This window comes from Rhinatrema bivittatum, chromosome 9, assembly GCF_901001135.1.
Source record: "Rhinatrema bivittatum chromosome 9, aRhiBiv1.1, whole genome shotgun sequence".
Classification (NCBI taxonomy): Eukaryota; Metazoa; Chordata; class Amphibia; order Gymnophiona; family Rhinatrematidae; genus Rhinatrema; species Rhinatrema bivittatum.
The window spans coordinates 10,025,606-10,046,741 of record NC_042623.1 but is presented as its reverse complement, the minus strand read 5'-3'; the positions used below and the strand labels follow the sequence as shown (position 1 = coordinate 10,046,741).

General features: G+C 49.5%; 1 protein-coding gene across 2 annotated transcripts in view; it reads left to right on the top strand.

Moving 5' to 3' along the window:
- Positions 1-1,272: 1,272 nt before the first annotated feature.
- Positions 1,273-21,136, top strand: part of PRPF18 (pre-mRNA processing factor 18) — a 90,616-nt gene continuing 70,752 nt past the window's right edge. Inside the window, exons 1-3 of one of the 2 annotated variants that reach the window (XM_029615575.1) lie at positions 1,273-1,459; positions 4,175-4,252; positions 4,388-4,414. In XM_029615575.1, coding sequence (XP_029471435.1) covers positions 1,394-1,459; positions 4,175-4,252; positions 4,388-4,414 — 171 coding nt within the window. In that variant the 5' untranslated portion in view covers positions 1,273-1,393. The remainder of the gene's footprint in view (positions 1,460-4,174; positions 4,253-4,387; positions 4,415-21,136) is intronic. The other variant, XM_029615576.1, reaches the window with a different exon arrangement.

Genomic DNA, 21,136 nt, shown 5'->3' with positions numbered 1-21,136 from the left:
CACCACTGTCTGATGCTCAGATCCAGGTCAGCACCTGAGTTGTCTTCAGCAACGAGTGGTAATTCTTAAACATGCAGGAGCTTTCTAGCTACATTATGAGCCTGAATGTGTGGTAATTAACGGACAGTCTGCAGGGCACTCACAGCTGAGCCGTTTTGTGCAGCACACACATTACACAAAACAACAGGTCCTTATATTCTCTATCTTTTAAGTCTTTGCACCCTCTGTCCGATTCCCAGGCTGAGGGAGGCAGGGAGAGCATTCACTTAAGTGGGATGTGACATTCTGCGTTTTGGAAGTATCAGCAGTGAAGGAACTCTGGCAGCTTCAAGAGGCAGCCAAAGTCATTAACTGATCTGGTCTCCTGCACTTGTACATAATAGGTTCAGCCAAAGCAGATCTCTTTCGGTGCGGCCTTCATTAGAGGCCCACCACAAGAAATTTCGGTTTACCGCGGTTCGGGTATTTTTTTTTCCTGGCTACCCCGAATTTCGGGTTATTGTGCACTAACCCCCCCCCAAAACAAAATTTCCTTCGTTTTGTGGGGTGGCCGAAACAGGACGAGTTAAGACAATTTCAACGTCCTAGACGAATGCACATCCCTGTGTAAATGGAGTTGGTCCATTGTGATAGCTTCCTGTATGTCTTTGTCTCTTCTCTCCTTTGTTTTACAATTTGGAAGCGAGACTGATGGGGTTTTCGGTGCTTTCCTAACTCTTCTTTTGGCTACATGAATCCTCTCCAGGTCAGCAGTGTGGTGGGTGGGCTACACATTTTTTAATGTAGGTGTGCCATGTGCTTGAGAAGGATGGGAAACAGTGCTACCCGCTAGAGTTTCTGCGTGCTTCCGTGTAGAAAGCATGGGTAATTTATATGCTGATGCAATAAAAGGTTTATTTGATTTATTATCTGCCCAGGATTGTTATGTGCCACGTCCAATTTAAATGTTGTTATATAATTTGGTGGAACAGATCCCCTTCATAAGAAAGCGGTGGCAGAGCACTGGTCCTGTAAGAATTAACCAGCGCCTCCCCTTGGCTTCCCGGTCTAGTTGTTCTGCTTCTGCTGCCCACGGAGGACGGAAAGGGTTCGATAAACTTCCCTGCAGCTCAGGGTGGACGGAACCATCGTCGCCGCTCCCTCTCTCCCTAGTGAATCCCGCGGGCGGGCCGCCATGACAGGACCCAGTGCCGGGACCCGCAAAACCTCGCCCGGCTGCGTCACCACCCCCGTAGGCCGTCCATTAGTCTGCGCATGCGCTGCAAGGTCAGACCCGGAAATCGCTGGTGCTTCCACAGGTACAGCCGCGTTCCTTCCGGTTCCGTTAACTGTGAACCGGAAGCCGGCAGCGGTCGCTGTATGGCGGTGGCCGCGGGGGCGCCCCGGAGAGACCATGGAGATCCTGAAGGCTGAGATCGCCCGGAAGAGGAAACTCCTGGAAGAGAAGCAGCTGCTGGTGGTAAGGGGCAGGGGGCACAGGCCTCACGGCCCAGGGGTTCATCGCCCTCCTTCCCGGCCCAGCTGGCGCTTTTGCTTCTCTCCTCTCAGATTCGTGCCAGTGAACATGGCAGAGTATCCGCTTTATACGTGGCCAAAAAAAAAAGTTGTTATGCTAAGATCCCTAAGGATAGGGTAACTTAGGCAGCGTTCTTGATCATGTTGCCTGGAAGAAAACTCTGCGTGATAGAAGACATTGTGGTCATGATCCTAGTTTGGGGTTGGGAGTGGTTATTTATCTCCAGCTTTTAATTGATCAGTACTTACATGTAACAATGTTCTGATGTGCTCAACGAGAGGCGCAGGCTTGCAAACGTTGTTACATTAGGCATACGTGGTACTTATACAAAATTACCGACCCAACGTATCATTCAGCATTGAATGCAGTCCCTAATCACTGGCACTGACACCTGTACAGAAGAATACCAATAATAGAGTATCATGGCAGGGAAGGAGCTGATCACCTTTCAAGGAAACTACAGGTAACTTCAGCCTCGCATACAACAAGCCCTGAAATACATAACCACATTCAAAACTGTACCGTTGTAAAACGTGTGTACACATTCATTCTCACATAAGACCATGCTTTCTGAGATCATCCCTTCACATCTCTCAGCAATTCAGCAGAACTATTGAATCATGATGCACAGTCTGTTGGATACAGCCTCACCACCTGATACATCTTCCTCCTCCTTGGCTGCCTCAAGGCCTGAGCTCTTGTCTTCCGTGCTTGAGTAAGTGGGCAAAGACAAACAATGCCGCTTGTGAGATTGTGCAGCACACTATAAACATTTCTTGCACTTTTCCAGGTGAGAGGAGTAAGACATTTCCACTGTGATCTGGACATCCTAATGTAATTTTTAATAGTCCAAAGATGTGCTGGATAACTGCCCTAGAGGAATGGTGAGCAATGTAGCCCTTTCCTGAGGCATTCCCTGAAGGGCAGTATATAGACAAACTAAGTGGCCTGTGCCACTTAGGTGATTTTACTGGGTGGCTTGTCGAGGATCAGCCACAGAATGTGAGTGATCACGAATTGTGACAGCAGCCTGTTCAACTATGTACATAACTAATCCGTGGTTGGCAGAGGTGCCTAGGTACTGCTCTCAGGAGAAAAACTGCTACTAGCATTGCAGCGAGTGCAGGACTGTGAGCCAAATGTGTTTATAATCCCACCCCTAGGAACCCTGTGGGAAAAGGCAGCAGGGTTATCACAGGACTGTGAGCATATACCAGTTTACAGTAGTGGGTCTGCTCTGGAATGCAGTGCCTTGCACTCCTCTGTTGATTGCCCATCCAGGGGTGTAGGGGTTGCCATGTGAGTTGAGTTTTCTTGCAATTTTTAAAGGTTGGTTTAAGGAAGTTGGAGCAAGTTGAGTGTATTTTATAGTAGTCCACGTCTGATGTATGCCTTTTCAGGAGTGAGGAGGCAGAGAAGGATTAGGAGTAGCTCTCCACAGAGAAGTGAAAGAAGCTCAGAGAGAACTTTCCCTGTCTTCTTCTTCTTAACCCCCCCCCCCCCCCCCTCGTGCTATGAAGTTAGCAGTGGGTAGACTTAGGCCTAATGGAGGAAGCATTTTTTCATGGAAGGGATGGTGGATACATAGAATAGACTCATAGTGGAGATGGAATAAAAAACAATATAAGAATTCAAGAAAACCTGAGATGATCATGGAGGAACCTTGGGTGGGGGTGGGGGTGAAGGGGGAAGCCTGAGGATCTGTGGTATTGCTGCAGGAAGAGAAAATGATCAGCAGTCTCTCAGCCATCAAATTATTTCTTTTCTGAAGTTGGCTAAGCAGATGTTCTTGTGTTGTAAACCAGAGCTGGTTGGTGAATTGTTGAATAGAAAATGACTGAAGTGTCTGTAGAACAAGTGGTAGAAATATAGAACATGATGACAGACTCTACAACCCATCCACACCTATTACTTTAGCTTTACAGTCCCTTCCTCTGTGCTTTTCCAAGCTTTCTTGGATTCTGACACTTCCCATCTCCACCCCCTCCCAGACATATTTCCTTAGATTACTCCTGATTTTGCACCCTTTCACCCTCAATCTCTTTTCCATAGAAAGAGACCTGTCTCCTGTGACATTTAATCCCTGGAGGTATTAAAATTTATTTATTTTATTTATTTACGATTTTTATATACCGATGTTCATTTCCAAAAGAGATATCACATCGGTTTACAATAAGGTACAATAGGTAATTCACTATCCCCTAAAAGGGCTTACAATCTAAAATTTTTGTACCTGAGGCTAAGAGATTACAAAAATAAAACCATCAAAATTCTTAACAATTAAGCAAAAGGTATAACAAGGAGCATATTAAAGAAATAACACAAAGGGTTGCACGAAGGGGAGTGCCCCTTTGTCACACCCCTTCTGTGCGCGGCGCCTGCTGGCTTGGCGCCTTTCAAACTGCCCGGCTCTGTTTGCGATGATGTCAGGGGAGGGGGCGGGTCTCAGAATCATGACTTTCCCCACAGAAATCTCTTCTCAGTTTCAAAGGCAGTTTTTTTCAATTTTTTTGTCTTTGTACCTTAGATGTTAGCTGTTACAAGGTGATCAGCACTGGTGGGTAGCCAGTATCATGTCTCCCCTTTCCTCCAGGGTGTGCATGCTTAGATCTTTGTTAACGTGCCTTCAAATACACTCTGACTTTTTATTTTATCCAGGAAAGTAAAAAATATTTCAAACGCAGCGATCTCACCAAGAAAGAGGAGGAGGCATATCTGGAGAAATGTGGCTTCAAGGTACAGATTACACATTTTTATTTCCTCTGTAGATATCAAAATGTTTCTAAGTTTGCACCTGGATATGAAATGTTTTGTCAACGTGATAACAAACTGTTGTTCTCTTGTTTGATTTGTCAATGTCCTGCACATTAGCCTGTAAGTGAGAAGCCAACAGGAGAGGTATGAGTTTCAAACAATTTGACTTCAGGAAGAAGTGTGCATGACCCACAGCTATTAATTTTGTGCCTAATGGTTTGGCTTTTTAGTTTGTGACTAGCATGGAAATGGCTTAGGAGCAAAGCTTTGTATATATATATATATTTTTTTTTTTTTTTTTCCTTGTGCACTCCTTAGGTATTAACACTGGATCTGATCCCATCCATTAAAATCATTAAACTAATTAAGGCATTTCTTCAATTATCTTTGATACTGTTTGGGTGTTCTGTGCCCTGATCTCCTCTGTGGGCGATTGAAGCTTGTGATTTAGTAAACTCAATTGGTCCTCTTCTTTAATGATCCAGTGCTAAAGAGCTGATGCACTGCAGTATTTTGCTGCTTTTAGATTATCTGCCACCGAAGAGAATCAATGCTTAGCTTGTTGAACAGTGAGAAACAAATGAAGCAGCTGGAAGGCCTTAGTTTTCCCCTCCTTGCATGAGAGAAATTTGTTGTTCAAACTCCTTGAAAATGCAGAAATCCATTGGTAAGCCCTGCGTAAAGACGCGGCATAGCTGAGTCGCTTTCAAAGCGTGGTGCTCTGCTTCCGTGATGAGTCCCAGGCCTTTTGTAGTATTTCATTTTTAGTGTTTGTATCCCCTGAAGTTTCTTTTGTGCTCTGAAAGTCTTCAGTTCAGCTCTTGCTGTCCCTGGCCATGAGGCAAGCATGCAGTAGGCCTGCTGTCATGCCAGTTAGTCCGTGCCATTTGTTTTCTTGGAGCACTTATTGAAATGGTAGGAATGAGTGAGTGGGTGGCCTAGCAGCTGCCTAGTCATCCCACTCTTCCACAGCAACGTTTCCAGCAGACTGGATGGGCTATATTGGTCTCTTTCTGCTGTCATTTACTGTGTTACAGTGGAAAGACGCTTTCATCCATTGTTGGGGATCTTTGTAGCTAAATGAACTGCAGCCTCTGGGTACAGCTACTTGGAATAACTCTGTTCTCATCTCCTGTGCCCACAGCTTCCTCTCTCCTGGCATAAGGATGTACAAAATATGTATTCATTGTGCATTTTTGAATATTTGATTTTAGGATGCATTTATTTGCATTTTACTTTATAATCTATCAGGAGCAAAGCTAACCTCAAGGAAAAGTTAGATATCTGGAGTATGACTTGCTTAATTCATACACACTATGTAAATTTGTACATTATTCTTATACTGTAAGCACCCTCTCCTGCTTTTGCCCTTCTCTCCAGTTAGAATTTGTTTAAACTATCTTTTCTCTAACAGCCTAGTTCCACATTCCCTGTTATAATGTAACTTTTGTTTTTGTTTGCTCTGTTAATTGGTTCCCCCTAGTTTTATGTAAACCGGTACGATAGGACCTGGTCTTGAGCATCGGTATATTAAAAGAATTTAAATAAATAAAATAAATAAATAATGAACGTTGCATAGCTGAAGGGAGGGCTGTGCTGAATACACATTAGAATTCCATTTAAGCCAATGTAGAACATTCTTTAAATGTTGTTTTTGAAGAGTTTTTTTTAAATCTAAAAATAAGGCCAGAGGTATGGTGAGCTTTTGCTGCTGGGAAATCCTAGCTTCTATTTATTTATTTATGTTGCATTTATAATCTGCTACATTCAAATGCTGTTGATCTGTGTGACTTGCAGCTTAAAAAACATACATAATCGTTGTCATATCACAAATCAGCATCAAAACATACAAATGTTAAAAATTAAGATACAGTAAGCTTCTTTAAAAACATATGTCTTTAAAATTTTTCTAAGAAACTTCAGCTCCTTCATTTTTCTCAATTCATTAGAAATAGTGTTCCACATCTTTGGTCCTCCTATAGAAAAAGCTTTGTTTCGCATTTCCTGGTACTCATAATCCCTAAAACTTGGTTCCATTAAAAGATTTTGTTCTAAAGAACGTAAGGTTCAACTGTTGTCATAAGGTTGAACTAATCTAGGTGAGGAATAGCCTTCAAAATGCAAAACTTTTAAACAACAATACCAATATCTTGAAGCGTTTCTTTCTTTAACTGGCAGCCAATGCAAATAATGTAAGGTTGGTGTTATATGCTTATGTGGTCGGGATCTCATAATCATTCTAGCTGCTCCATTCCTGACTAAATGCAGCACCCTTAGTAACTTCTGTGGTAACCCTACATACAGGGCATTGCAATCATCTATCTAACTTATTACTCAGATCCGTTAGACAAAAAAGGCTTTAACTGTCGAACTACATGTAACCTTGCAAATACTGCTTTTGCCATTTTCTGTATTTGAAATAACATTCCTTTTTAAAATAAATTCCTGCAGTTGTTGCCTTGCTTTAAAAAGAGACAACTAAGCTGGAAATTCTCATCCTGCCTCAGGATTGCTGAAGTGAGGCTGGAAGCATAGGTCTGACTCTGCTTAAAATAAAATGCTTCCGATTGTGGGAGAGGTGCTGCAATGCCATTCTGTCCTCTGCCCATGCTGCATGAATTCAGCACCGCCAGCTGAAGAACGGACCTTCAGCAGAGCCTCGTGCGGGCGCGTCGCACTGATCCATGTTAAGCATGAATACAACATGGATATCTGAAGAGCAGATCTTCATAAGAGGCCCGTGAATGCTACTCCTTGATCCACGTGAAGCATGAATACAACATGGGTATCGGAAGAGCGGACCTTAAGAACATAAGAACTTGCTATGCTGGGTCAGACCAGGGGTCCATCAAGCCCAGCATCCTGTTTCCAACAGAGGCCAAAACCAGGCCACAAGAACCTGGCAAATACCCAAACACTAAGAAGATCCCATGCTACTGATGCAATTAATCACTAACCAACCTCTTTCCCTTTTCAACAATTCACCAACTCGAGCGTACAAGGGAATCCTTGTGCGGTGGTAATCTTGTACGGAGGTATTTGATGAGGATAACCGATTTGCAGTTATCCTTTCTTTTACCTCCGTCTATTATTCTTTTTATTAAGGTCAAAAATATTTTTTAGGTGCTCTTTCGTGCTTTTTTTCTTAAAATCCCTTCTCCCCTGCTGCTTTTCCGACCCACTGCTAAGCTTTTGCATGAACTGATGCAATTAATAGCAGTGGCTATTCCCTAAGTAAAATTGATTAATAGCCATTAATGGACTTCTCCTCCAAGAACTAATCCAAACCTTTTTTGAACCCAGCTACACTAACTGCACTAACCACCTCCTCTGGCAACAAATTCCAGAGCTTTATTGTGCGTTGAGTGAAAAAGAATTTTCTCTGATTAGTCTTAAATGTGCTACTTGCTAACTTCATGGAATGCCCCCTAGTCCTTCTATTATTCGAAAGTGTAAATAACTGAGTCACATCTACTCGTTCAAGACCTCTCATGATCTTAATGACCTCTATCATATCCCCCCTCAGCTGTCTCTTCTCCAAGCTGAACAGCCCTAACCTCTTCAGCCTTTCCTCATAGGGAAGCTGTTCCATCCCCTTTATCATTTTGGTTGCCCTTCTCTGTACCTTCTCCATCGCACTGATCCACGTTAAGCATGAATACAACGTGGATATCTGAAGAGCGGACCTTCATCAGCACCTCGTGCGGGCATCGCACTGATCCACGTTAAGCATGAATACAACGTGGATATCTGAAGAGCGGACCTTCATCAGCACCTCGTGCGGGCATCGCACTGATCCACGTTAAGCATGAATACAACGTGGATATCTGAAGAGCGGACCTTCATCAGCACCTCGTGCGGGCATCGCACTGATCCACGTTAAGCGTGAATACAACGTGGATATCGGAAGAGCGGACCTTCATCAGCACCTCGTGCGGGCATTGCACTGATCCAAGTTAAGCATGAATACAACGTGGATATCTGAAGAGCGGACCTTCATCAGCACCTCGTGCGGGCATCCCACTGATCCACGTTAAGCGTGAATACAACGTGGATATCGGAAGAGCGGACCTTCATCAGCACCTCGTGCGGGCATTGCACTGATCCACGTTAAGCATGAATACAACGTGGATATCTGAAGAGCGGACCTTCATCAGCACCTCGTGCGGGCATTGCACTGATCCAAGTTAAGCATGAATACAACGTGGATATCTGAAGAGCGGACCTTCATCAGAGCCTCGTGCGGGCATCGCATTGATCCACGTTAAGCGTGAATACAACGTGGATATCTGAAGAGCGGACCTTCATCAGCGCCTCGTGCGGGCATCGCACTGATCCACGTTAAGCGTGAATACAACGTGGATATCGGAAGAGCGGACCTTCATCAGCACCTCGTGCGGGCATCGCACTGATCCACGTTAAGCATGAATACAACATGGATATCTGAAGAGCAGACCTTCATCAGCACCTCGTGCGGGCATTGCACTGATCCAAGTTAAGCATGAATACAACATGGCTATCTGAAGAGCGGACCTTCATCAGCACCTCGTGCGGGCATTGCACTGATCCAAGTTAAGCATGAATACAACGTGGATATTGGAAGAGCGGACCTTCATCAGCACCTCGTGCGGGCATTGCACTGATCCAAGTTAAGCATGAATACAACATGGCTATCTGAAGAGCGGACCTTCATCAGAGCCTCGTGCGGGCATCGCATTGATCCACGTTAAGCGTGAATACAACATGGCTATCTGAAGAGCGGACCTTCATCAGCACCTCGTGCGGGCATTGCACTGATCCAAGTTAAGCATGAATACAACATGGCTATCTGAAGAGCGGACCTTCATCAGAGCCTCGTGCGGGCATCGCATTGATCCACGTTAAGCGTGAATACAACATGGCTATCTGAAGAGCGGACCTTCATCAGCACCTCGTGCGGGCATTGCACTGATCCAAGTTAAGCATGAATACAACATGGCTATCTGAAGAGCGGACCTTCATCAGAGCCTCGTGCGGGCATCGCATTGATCCACGTTAAGCGTGAATACAACATGGCTATCTGAAGAGCGGACCTTCATCAGCACCTCGTGCGGGCATTGCACTGATCCAAGTTAAGCATGAATACAACGTGGATATCTGAAGAGCGGACCTTCATCAGAGCCTCGTGCGGGCATTGCACTGATCCAAGTTAAGCATGAATACAACATGGCTATCTGAAGAGCGGACCTTCATCAGAGCCTCGTGCGGGCGCGTCGCACTGATCCACGTTAAGCATGAATACAACATGGCTATCTGAAGAGCGGACCTTCATCAGCACCTCGTGCGGGCATTGCACTGATCCAAGTTAAGCATGAATACAACGTGGATATCTGAAGAGCGGACCTTCATCAGCACCTCGTGCGGGCATCGCACTGATCCACGTTAAGCGTGAATACAACGTGGATATCGGAAGAGCGGACCTTCATCAGCACCTCGTGCGGGCATCGCACTGATCCACGTTAAGCGTGAATACAACGTGGATATCTGAAGAGCGGACCTTCATCGGAGCCTCGTGCGGGCATCGCATTGATCCACGTTAAGCGTGAATACAACGTGGATATCTGAAGAGCGGACCTTCATCAGAGCCTCGTGCGGGCATCGCATTGATCCACGTTAAGCGTGAATACAACGTGGATATCTGAAGAGCGGACCTTCATCAGCACCTCGTGCGGGCATTGCACTGATCCAAGTTAAGCATGAATACAACGTGGATATCTGAAGAGCGGACCTTCATCAGAGCCTCGTGCGGGCATCGCATTGATCCACGTTAAGCGTGAATACAACATGGCTATCTGAAGAGCGGACCTTCATCAGCACCTCGTGCGGGCATCGCATTGATCCACGTTAAGCGTGAATACAACGTGGATATCGGAAGAGCGGACCTTCATCAGAGCCTCGTGCGGGCGCGTCGCACTGATCCACGTTAAGCGTGAATACAACGTGGCTATCTGAAGAGTGGGTTTTCATTGGAGACCTGTGCAGGTAGGGTTGTTGCGTCTATTAGGTGGTGGTGTAGGACCCCAAAGCTTGGGGACATCATAATCGGCAGCGTAGAGCCCATCCCACCAGCAGCTGAAGAAGGAGAGACCCAGTGTGAGTGCATGAACAAGGGCGTGAGTGTTAGAGGAGAAAGTTTGTGTACCCCTCTCCCCCACTAATCCACAACAGTTGCAGGGTGATTTGAAATCGGGTATGCAATGGAGAGGATTTTTTTTTTTATCCTTCTTTGTTTTAATATTGAGTGTTTGTGTCTACTCTTTTGAAACATTATTGGCATTTGGGAAATTTTGTAGAGTTTTTATTGATAGCTTTGAAATATTTATTTTAATTTTTGATTTCTATCCTGCAGTCTCGGCCCACATTGGGTCACCCAGTGCGGTTTATCTTGTATTATTGCATTCATTATACTTTAAATACAAGTCAGAGAAACAAACCAAAGGCACAGCCCGGGATAGAAAGCAAATCAATGCTTAGAGGAGGCTGTCCTGCAAGCGTGGAAAAGATTTAGGCCTGGGGAGACTGCAGGTCAAATGCTAACTTAAAAAGACGGGCTTTAGAGCCTTTTTAAAGGTTTTGGCGTGGTTGATACTGCGCATTACAGACAGAAGCGAGTTCCAGAGTCAGGTCCGGCTATCAAGTTTTATGACTGTTCAGCTATTATTTAGAAATACATCCTACATTTTTATTATGTTTGATTGTTAACACAAGCAAAATATAAATACCCAAAATGTAAAATAGATTAAAAGAGAGAAAATAATTGAAGCCAAGCAAACCAGTCATAACCCTCCCATTCTACATCACCACAGCCCAATTAAATCTAGACATTGCCCCTTTCCAATATTAAAAACTCTTCGCCTCTTCCAAACACAGCATCTTCTGCCAAAAGCAGTGCAGACACCATCTCCCAGCAGCAGATGGAGACAGAGAGCTCCTTTTCACTCTGACCCCATCTCGCTGCAGAGTAGCAGGAGGAGCTGTCGGCAGTTCTCTGCCTCCGGCAGATGATGGTGTCTGGATTGGTGTTGTGAAAAGCTCAAGGCAGGCTTGCAAGGTGCTGACCCGCTGGTCTCCCTGGGCCGAGCCAGGACGGAGTTGGGGAACTCCGTGGAAGACAGTCGGGTCTGTTTGCTGTTCCTTTCCCTGGCAAAATCCAGCTCTCTTCAGGGACTGGTACTGACTGGCTTCATTGCTGTGCAGCATTGGGAGAGCTTTGAAAAGAAGAAAAGGAAAAGCCCAGTCTTCTTGGGGTGCGATGCTTTGAGCCCCAAGGCAGTGACTCAGAATTGCTCCCCCCCCCCCCCCACTCTCCAGCGCTCAAGCATATTGGAGAGGAGCAAAATGTGTCCAGTGTGGGGATTGCTGCCAGCGCAGCCTCGCTGGCTCCTTTTGTAAGTACTGCGGTGGGGGGGGAGCCCTGGCAGGAACCTAGATGCCATGTTTAGCCCAGGAAGTGCTGGGAGGCACTGGAGTGATGGGAGAGGAAACTGGTCAGGCTGCTTTTGAAAGAGCCCTTACCGTGACCGGCTCCCCCCAGGGCAGACCCTCCCAGGGCATCAGGCATGGGGGGCAGAGTATGGGCCGAGCTGTAGGTCCCGGCACATCCAGTTCCCCTTATTGAATTATTTCATTCCACATTTTCCTCTCCTCATTCACACGTTTCAACTCTTCATCCCTTGCCAAACCGAGACTTTGCCCTCTCTCCTTCCATGTTTTTCCATCTCTACCCCTTTCTGACCGCTCTCATCACCTTTGTCTATTCCTGTATCTCTTCCTCCTTCCTCTCTTTAAATATATCCTCCCTGTTTCTCACCTTCTCACGTCTCTGCCCTCCTCCTGCTGAGGTTCTCTTTGCTCCTCTCCCCCCCACCTATGGCCTCCCTCCTCTTTCACCTCCCTCAGGTTGTCCTTGCTCTTCTTCTTCTCTCCACTCATCCAGGTTCTCCTTGTCTCAGATCCTCCTCGCTCCTTTCTCCCTATCCTATTCTTAGGGCCTCTGTTTTCACAGTCCTGTTCCCCTTCCCGTGCTGCAGCTCCCTGAGTCCTTCCTGCCCGCCCCGTCATTCTGATCCATGCCCCCCCCCTCCCCCCAAGATGCGCACCAGAAGGCTGCGGGGGCATGGCAGAAGATAAAAGCAAGGCTGACAGAGCCACCGCAGCGTCCATCGTGCTGCAGCGCGACGAAGGAAGGGGAGGGCCCTGTGAGTGTGTAAGAGAGACTGAACATTAAATATTCCAATAATTAAAAAAAAATGTTAAATTGTCTCTGGCGGATCAGTATAGATTCACATAATCTAAATACAAGTAATATAGGCCATGACATCTACACAAACATTAACAGTAAATTAAGATCACAAGCTAAAAACAGCCCTGCAACTGTCCTGAATCCTTATCAGGACATTAAGCCATAAATCTCTCCCCCCCCCCCCCCAAACACCAATAAAACACAGGTAATGGGAGTGCATCTTCAGAAGAACTCCATGCAGGAGTCCCCCTAATACACACCCAGCATGATTACAGCACAGACAGCTGTGGATCTTCATCAGAGCCACGAGCAGGTATCTCACTGATACAGGTGAAGCTTGAATACAGTCACTGTATGTAAAGCATGATTACAGCACAGACAGCTGTGGATCTTCATCAGAGCCCCGTGCAGGTATCTCACTGATACATGTGAAGCTTGAATACAGCATGGACAGCAAGCAGATGTGTCACTGTGTGTAAAGCATGATTACAGCACAGACAGCTGTGGATCTTCATCAGAGCCCCGTGCAGGTATCTCACTGATACAGGTGAAGCTTGAATACTGCATGGACAGCAAGCAGATGTGTCACTGTATGTAAAGCATGATTACAGCACAGACAGCTGTGGATTTTCATCAGAGCCCCGTGCAGGAATCTCACTGATACATGTGAAGCTTGAATACAGCATGGACAGCAAGCAGATGTGTCACTGTGTGTAAAGCATGATTCCCTGTACGTACCCGGATCAGTCCAGACACCTGGGTTGTGACTCCGCACCAGCAGATGGAGACAGAGCAAAACTTGACGGGCTCCCTACATATAGTAAGGTGCCACCCACAGCCCCTCAGTCTTTCTCTGTCTCCAGCAGATGGGGCAGGTCCACCCACAGTCTCGGGGATCCTTGATTTTGTTTTGGCTCGGGGTAGTCAGTCAGGGGTCTTTTTGTATTTAATCCTAAGTAGTTAGGGCAGTGTGTCTTCAAAAAAAAAAAAAAAAAGAAGAAAGAAGACATAAAGAAGATAGAAGTCTCCCGTCGGTGGAGCCTCCCAGGAGAGTGGAAGGTCCTGAGAGAACCATCCCCTCCAGGTCGAGGCCGCTGCTGAGGGTCGAGGACCCGGCCTGTGCTGGCAGCAGCGTCGGGGGTGACACCGGGGAGCCCGGTTCACTCACCCCCGCCGGAGCTGAAGACTGCAGGACCTCGGCTAGCGCCTAAGTAAAAAAAAAAAAACAAAAACTTAGCGGTTTCTTTGGTTTTACCTTGCGGCGCTGGCTCTCTCTCCCTCTTCGCCGTCGTTCCGCCGTTCGAGTGCGATCGCCTAGTGGAAGGGGGGCGCGGGGTGGGGAGCCCGTTCGTCGCTGCGATGCCGAGAGGGTCAGCGTGCCGCGCGCGTCTGTCCAGGGACGGTGTCTGTTCCAGCTGCGTCTCCGGCGGCGAGGGCTCGTCGGCGGTCGCCCGGGGGGGGTCGATCGCGGGGTGCCCGTTCGCCGTCGCGGGCCGGAGGCTCGGAGCCCGCGTCCTCGGACCCGTTCCCGCTTAGCGCGGGAACGGAAGCCATTTTGTCCAGCGTGAGGGAAGCCACGAGGAGGGCACTCCAAGATGGCGCCCAGCCTCCCTCGCTGTCGCCGCAGCCCAGGATTTCGGGGGGAGAGCCTCCGGGACCCCGTGGGTCGGGGAGCCCGAGTGCAGTGGAGGGCTCCTCCGGATCGGAGGCCTCATTTTCAGAAGATTTCTCGCTGTTGCTCCAGAAACTCGCCAAGTATAAAAAAATCGCGTCTAAAACCTGGGAAAGCTTCCGGGGGGAAGGAAGCGTTCTCCCGGCCCCGGAAGAGAGCCGTGCGGACCCGGGACGCCCGGGGTGGGCCACGAGAAAAGAGACAGCCGCGTGGCGACCCACAGGAATCGGAGTCGGCGTCCACCGCCTCCTCGGACGATGAAGCGTTGTCGGGAGCCCCTGAAGGCCAGGAAGGCCATGAGGACGAGGGGCAGGCCCAGCCGGGAGCCGGCAAGGGGCCGCAGGCGGCGGAGGGTGACGACCCCAAGGTCGTCCGCCTGTTTCGTAGGGAAGAACTTTCTCCCCTTATCCCGGCTATCCTGGATGAGATCGGAGTGGATCCTCCACCTGTGGAGTCCCAGCAAGGGGTCAAGATGGATCCGCTGCTGCTGGGCCTGGCGGGCCCTGTGCTTGCCTTCCCTTGGCACTTCTCGGTCTCAGATATCTTGTTCCGGGAATGGGATACCCCGGAACTGGGGCTGAAGGTGAGTAAGGCTATGGACAAGCTTTATCCCCTTCCAGAGGATGCTCTGGACCTGCTGCGCCTTCCACGGGTGGACGCGGCGGTGTCAGCAGTGACGAAGAGGTCCACCATCCCCGTTACGGGTGCTACGGCCCTCCGGGATATCCAAGATAGGAAGCTGGAGGTGCAGTTGAAGAAGATCTTCGAAGTGTCCGCACTGGGAGTGCGGGCAGCCATGTGTAGTACCTTTGCACTGCGAGCGGGGCTCCGGTGGGCCCAAGTCCTGCAAGCGAACGCCGACCTCTCCTCAGGGGAGGCTACTCAGGCGGATAACTTGGAAGCGGTGATTGCCTACAGCGCTGATACGATGCACGATTTGCTCAGAACATCGGCCAGAGCTATGGTATCGGCGGTCTCGGCGCGTCGTCTCCTCTGGCTTCGCAACTGGGCTGCGGATGGGGCTTCCAAGGCTCATCTGGGTTCTCTACCCTTTAAGGGAAAGCTCCTGTTTGGAAAACAGCTGGACGATCTGATGCAGTTCCTGAGCGAGAATAAGGCTTTTAAGTTGCCGGAAGATAGACCCAGGCCTCGGTCGTCCTTCTTGGCAAGAAACAGGTTCCGGTCTAACCGCCGGCAGCGGCCACAGAGGGCGACGGGGTCAGGTCAGTCCTATCGGTCAGGATCGGCTAGATCATCCTCCTGGTCGCAGTCCTTTCGAGGAAAGAAGTTCAACAGGACTGGTGGACCCTCGTCCGGCTCAGGGTCCAAGTCGGCCCAATGAAACGAGACGGGTCCATTCCTCGTTGCCGCCCACCCTCGTGCCTTACGTGGGCGCGCGGCTCACCTTGTTTTACGAGGCATGGACCAGAATTACTTCCGACCAGTGGGTCCTCGCTGTGATAAGAGGCGGTTACGCGTTAGATTTTGTTCGACTCCCGGTGGACAAGTTCCTCGTCTCACCCTGCAAGGCTCTCGTCAAGCGCGCCGCTGTCCGGACCACCCTCCGGCGTCTAGAGGACCTGGGCGCAATTACTCCTGTGCCGCAGGATCAGCAGGGCACGGGAAGGTACTCCATTTACTTCGTGGTCCCAAAGAAGGATGGAGCTTTTCGGCCCATTCTCGATCTAAAGGGCGTCAACCGGTGCCTGCGGGTGCCGCGGTTCAAGATGGAGACGATCCGCTCGGTAATTGCCGCGGTTCGTCCGGGCGAGTTCCTCGCTTCTCTGGACCTTACGGAGGCGTATCTTCACATCGGGATTCAGCCAGCGTATCACCGGTACCTGAGATTCTGCATCCTGGGCAGCCATTACCAGTTCAGGGCTCTTCCCTTCGGCCTCGCCACGGCTCCACGCACTTTCACCAAGGTGATGGTGGTGGTGGCTGCCCAGCTCCGGAGAGAAGGACTGCTGGTGCATCCTTACTTAGACGATTGGCTCATCAGAGCCAAATCGGAGGCCGAGTGTCGGCAGGCGATTGCCAGGGTCTTACACCTCTTGCGGTCCCTCGGTTGGGTGGTCAACTTGTCCAAGAGTCATCTGCAGCCTACGCAGCGGTTGGAGTATCTGGGGGCCCTGTTCGACACCAAGAGGGCCATGGTGTCGCTGACTCAGGAAAGAGTGGTCAAGCTCCAGCGACAGGTGCGCCACATTTTGTCCATGCGGTGCCCGCTGGTTTGCGATTACCTGAGGGTCTTGGGTTCCATGGCGTCGACCCTCGCTCTGGTCCCTTGGGCATTCGCTCATCTGCGACCGTTACAATCAGCGTTACTTTCCCGCTGGAAGCCGGTTTCGGAGGAGTTCCATCTTCCGTTGCCCCTCACGCCCTGTGCCAGGGCCAGTCTGCACTGGTGGCTCTCCCGGGATCATCTGTCCTGCGGGGTGTCTCTGGTCATGCCCACCTGGACGGTAGTGACGACGGATGCCAGTCTACTTGGCTGGGGGGCGGTCTGCGGAGGCCGCTCGGTCCAGGGGCAGTGGTCGAGCCAGCAGTCAAGGTGGTCCATCAACCGCTTGGAGACAAGGGCGGTGTCGTTGGCCCTGCAAGCGTTCGCCCCGTGGATACGGGGCCAGGCGGTTCGGGTGCTCTCGGACAACGCAACCACGGTAGCGTATATCAATCGTCAAGGGGGCACGAGGAGCCAGCAAGTGGCGGAAGAGGCAAGGTTGCTCATGATCTGGGCGGAACAACACCTCAGCGGCTTGGCGGCGTCTCACATTGCAGGTGTGGACAACGTTCAGGCGGATTTCCTCAGCCGGCATCGGCTGGATCCAGGCGAGTGGGAACTACCAGACATGGCGTATCGCCTCATCTGTGCCAGGTGGGGAACGCCACGCCTGGACCTGATGGCCACCGCTCACAACGCAAAGGCCCCACGGTTCTTCAGCCGTCGGAGGGAACGGGGCGCAGAAGGAGTCAATGCTCTAGTACTTCCCTGGCCCACGGACGTGTTGATATATGTGTTTCCCCCGTGGCCGCTGATAGGCAAGGTTCTTCGCCGAATCGAATTACATCCGGCGGACGTGATCCTGGTGGCGCCGGAGTGGCCAAGGCGCCCGTGGTTCGCGGACCTCATTCAGCTGGCGGCGGAGCCTCCGCTTCGGTTTCACGGGGCCGCATCTCTTCTGCGACAAGGACCCGTCTGTTTGGAGGATGCGGATCACTTTTGTCTCGCGGCATGGCTTTTGAAAGGGCGCGCTTAAGGACTAAGGGGTACTCTGAGGCTGTGATTGCGACCTTGTTGAGGGTTCGAAAACAGTCTACGTCCTTAGCCTATATGAGGGTGTGGACGGTTTTTGAGGACTGGTGTAGTACTCATGAGGTGGATCCTGTACGTCCCCCGGTGCCGGGGGTCCTCGCCTTTCTGCAAGAGGGCCTCGCGAAGGGGCTGGCCTGGAGTACCCTGAAGGTCCAGATAGCTGCGCTTGGTTGTCTGCGCGGTAAGGTTCGCGGAGTGTCCTTGGCGTGTCATCCGGATGTGGTGCGTTTTCTTCGCGGGGCGAAGCATTTACGCCCTCCGGTACGGAATCCTTGTCCGTCTTGGAATTTGAATTGCGTGCTCTCGGCGCTTGGGGGAGCACCGTTTGAGCCTCTTAAGCGGGCGACGCTGAAAGATCTTACTTTGAAGACCGTGTTTCTAGTAGCCATCACGTCGGCTCGTCGGGTCTCAGAGCTGCAGGCCTTATCCTGTCGGGAACCGTTCTTGCGATTCTCGCAGGGCGGAGTTTCCCTGCGGACGGTGCCGTCCTTTTTGCCTAAGGTGGTGTCCTCGTTTCACTTAAATCAGTCAGTGGACCTTCCAGGTTTTGAGGTCGGGGATCAGATGGACAAGGGGATGAAAGAGTTAAGGAAGCTCGACGTTCGCAGGATTCTGCTTCGGTATCTGGAGGTTACGAATCCTTTCCGGGTTTCCGACCATCTGTTCGTTCTCTGGTCCGGGCCTCGCCGGGGGTCTGCGGCGTCGCGGGCCACGATTGCGCGTTGGCTCAAAGAGGCTATTAGCTCCGCATATCTCCTTCACGGCAAGGTGGCACCTAGGGGGCTTCGTGCTCATTCCACTCGGGCGCAAGCCACGTCCTGGGCCGAGGTCTCTCAGGTGTCCACGCAGGAGATCTGTAGAGCTGCGACGTGGAAGTCCTTACATACTTTCACTAGGCATTACAGGCTGGATGTCCAGGCGTCTGAAGCGCCGGGGTTTGGAGCGAGTGTCCTCCGAGCGGGACTCTCTGCTTCCCACCCTCGGTAGTTTGCTCTGGTACATCCCAGGTGTCTGGACTGATCCGGGTACGTACAGGGAAAGGAAAATTAGTTCTTACCTGATAATTTTCGTTCCTGTAGTACCACGGATCAGTCCAGGCTCCCGCCCGTCTGTTTGGTACGATGAAGAGAGAGAGAGTCCGCTCGTTTGGTTATTCGTACTGCAATTGTTCCAGTTCTTGGCATAATGCCGCGTGCCTCTGGTCTGAAGTTTTCGGTTTCCAGCCAGGGGGTGTTTGAATTGGTTAAAATTGTTCTAGTTAGTTAGTCGGGCACTGGTTGGCTTTGACAGTTCGTTCGACTGAGGGGCTGTGGGTGGCACCTTACTATATGTAGGGAGCCCGTCAAGTTTTGCTCTGTCTCCATCTGCTGGTGCGGAGTCACAACCCAGGTGTCTGGACTGATCCGTGGTACTACAGGAACGAAAATTATCAGGTAAGAACTAATTTTCATTTACAGCACAGACAGCTGTGGATCTTCATCAGAGCCCCGTGCAGGTATCTCACTGATACAGGTGAAGCTTGAATACAGCATGGACAGCAAGCAGATGTGTCACTGTGTAAAGCATGATTACAGCACAGACAGCTGTGGATCTTCATCAGAGCCCCGTGCAGGTATCTCACTGATACAGGTGAAGCTTGAATACAGTCACTGTGTGTAAAGCATGATTACAGCACAGACAGCTGTGGATCTTCATCAGAGCCCCGTGCAGGTATCTCACTGATACAGGTGAAGCTTGAATACAGTCACTGTGTGTAAAGCATGATTACAGCACAGACAGCTGTGGATCTTCATCAGAGCCCCGTGCAGGTATCTCACTGATACAGGTGAAGCTTGAATACAGCATGGACAGCAAGCAGATGTGTCACTGTGTGTAAAGCATGATTACAGCACAGACAGCTGTGGATCTTCATCAGAGCCCCGTGCAGGTATCTCACTGATACAGGTGAAGCTTGAATACAGCATGGACAGCAAGCAGATGTGTCACTGTGTGTAAAGCATGATTACAGCACAGACAGCTGTGGATCTTCATCAGAGCCCCGTGCCGGTATCTCACTGATACAGGTGAAGCTTGAATACAGCATGGACAGCAAGCAGATGTGTCACTGTGTAAAGCATGATTACAGCACAGACAGCTGTGGATCTTCATCAGAGCCCCGTGCAGGTATCTCACTGATACATGTGAAGCTTGAATACAGCATGGACAGCAAGCAGATGTGTCACTGTGTAAAGCATGATTACAGCACAGACAGCTGTGGATCTTCATCAGAGCCCCGTGCAGGTATCTCACTGATACATGTGAAGCTTGAATACAGCATGGAAAGCAAGCAGATGTCACTGTGTGTAAAGCATGATTACAGCACAGACAGCTGAATACTGGATTTTCCTAAGAGCTCCATGCTGTTTTTATATAAAGCACAAACAACTAAAGAGAAGGTTTCCCTCATAGCCCTTCTCCCAAAATGTAGGCCTTTATTTAGATATATGAATACAGCACACAGAGCTGAAGAGCAGATCTTCATCAGAGCCCCATGCAGTATCACACTGATACTTGTAAAACATGAATACAGCACAGACAGCTGAAGGGCAGATCTTCATCAGAGTCTCATGCAGGCATCACACTGATACACATAAAGCATGAATACAGCATGGACAGTTGAAGGGCAGATCTTCATCAGAGCCTCATGCAGGCATCACACTGATACACATAAAGCATGAATACAGCACAGACAGCTGAAGGGCAGATCTTCATCAGAGCCCCTTACAGGCATCACACTGATACACATAAAGCATGAATACAGCACAGACAGCTGAAGGGCAGATCTTCATCAGAACCCCTTGCAGGGGTCACACTGATACACATAAAGCATGAATACAGCACAGACAGCTGAAGGGCAGATCTTCATCAGAGCCCCTTACAGGCATCACATTGATGTACAGCCTCTTTTAAACAAACGTTTTAAAGCTACAAGAAATATATTGATATGAAAAGGAAAGGAGACCTAGGATCAAGAGGAAGCCATACAGCTGATGTATAACGTGGTTTGGTCAGATTTGCCACTTTGAGTGGCTCTGAAGTCTTCTGATTTTCCAAAGCAGCAGCCATCCCTTTGTATGAGAACTACCGTATCGTTAGTCAGTGGTGTAGCAGAACGAGGTGCCCTGTACGGCTGCTGTTTTCTCTCTTTCAGTCCCAGTGCTGCTGTTTGCCTCCTGTGGGGGCCAGTTTTGCTCCTGGTGCCTTACTCCATCTACATCCCCTGGGAGCCTGCAGGGTAGGATGAGAAGTGGTGACAGTGCACGTGTTAGTCTCCAAAGCTGGGTCTGGGTGGACTTTTTTGCTTTTGAGCCTGTGCATTGTGGACAGAATCCTCTGCCATACGTCTGGGTACATTCTCCGGCGTTCTAGGTCTCTGATTCACAGTTTTTCTCCCTGTTTATCCAGAGAAGCTCTAGCATGCGTATTAAGGGATGAGGTCAAACACATCTCCTCAGCTGATTTGGTAAAGCAACAAATAAAAGTCACCGTTTCAGTATAGTTCAGGGGGTGTTCTCTAGTCCCTTCCAGGATCTGATGCTTCCTACTTTCTGATGAAGA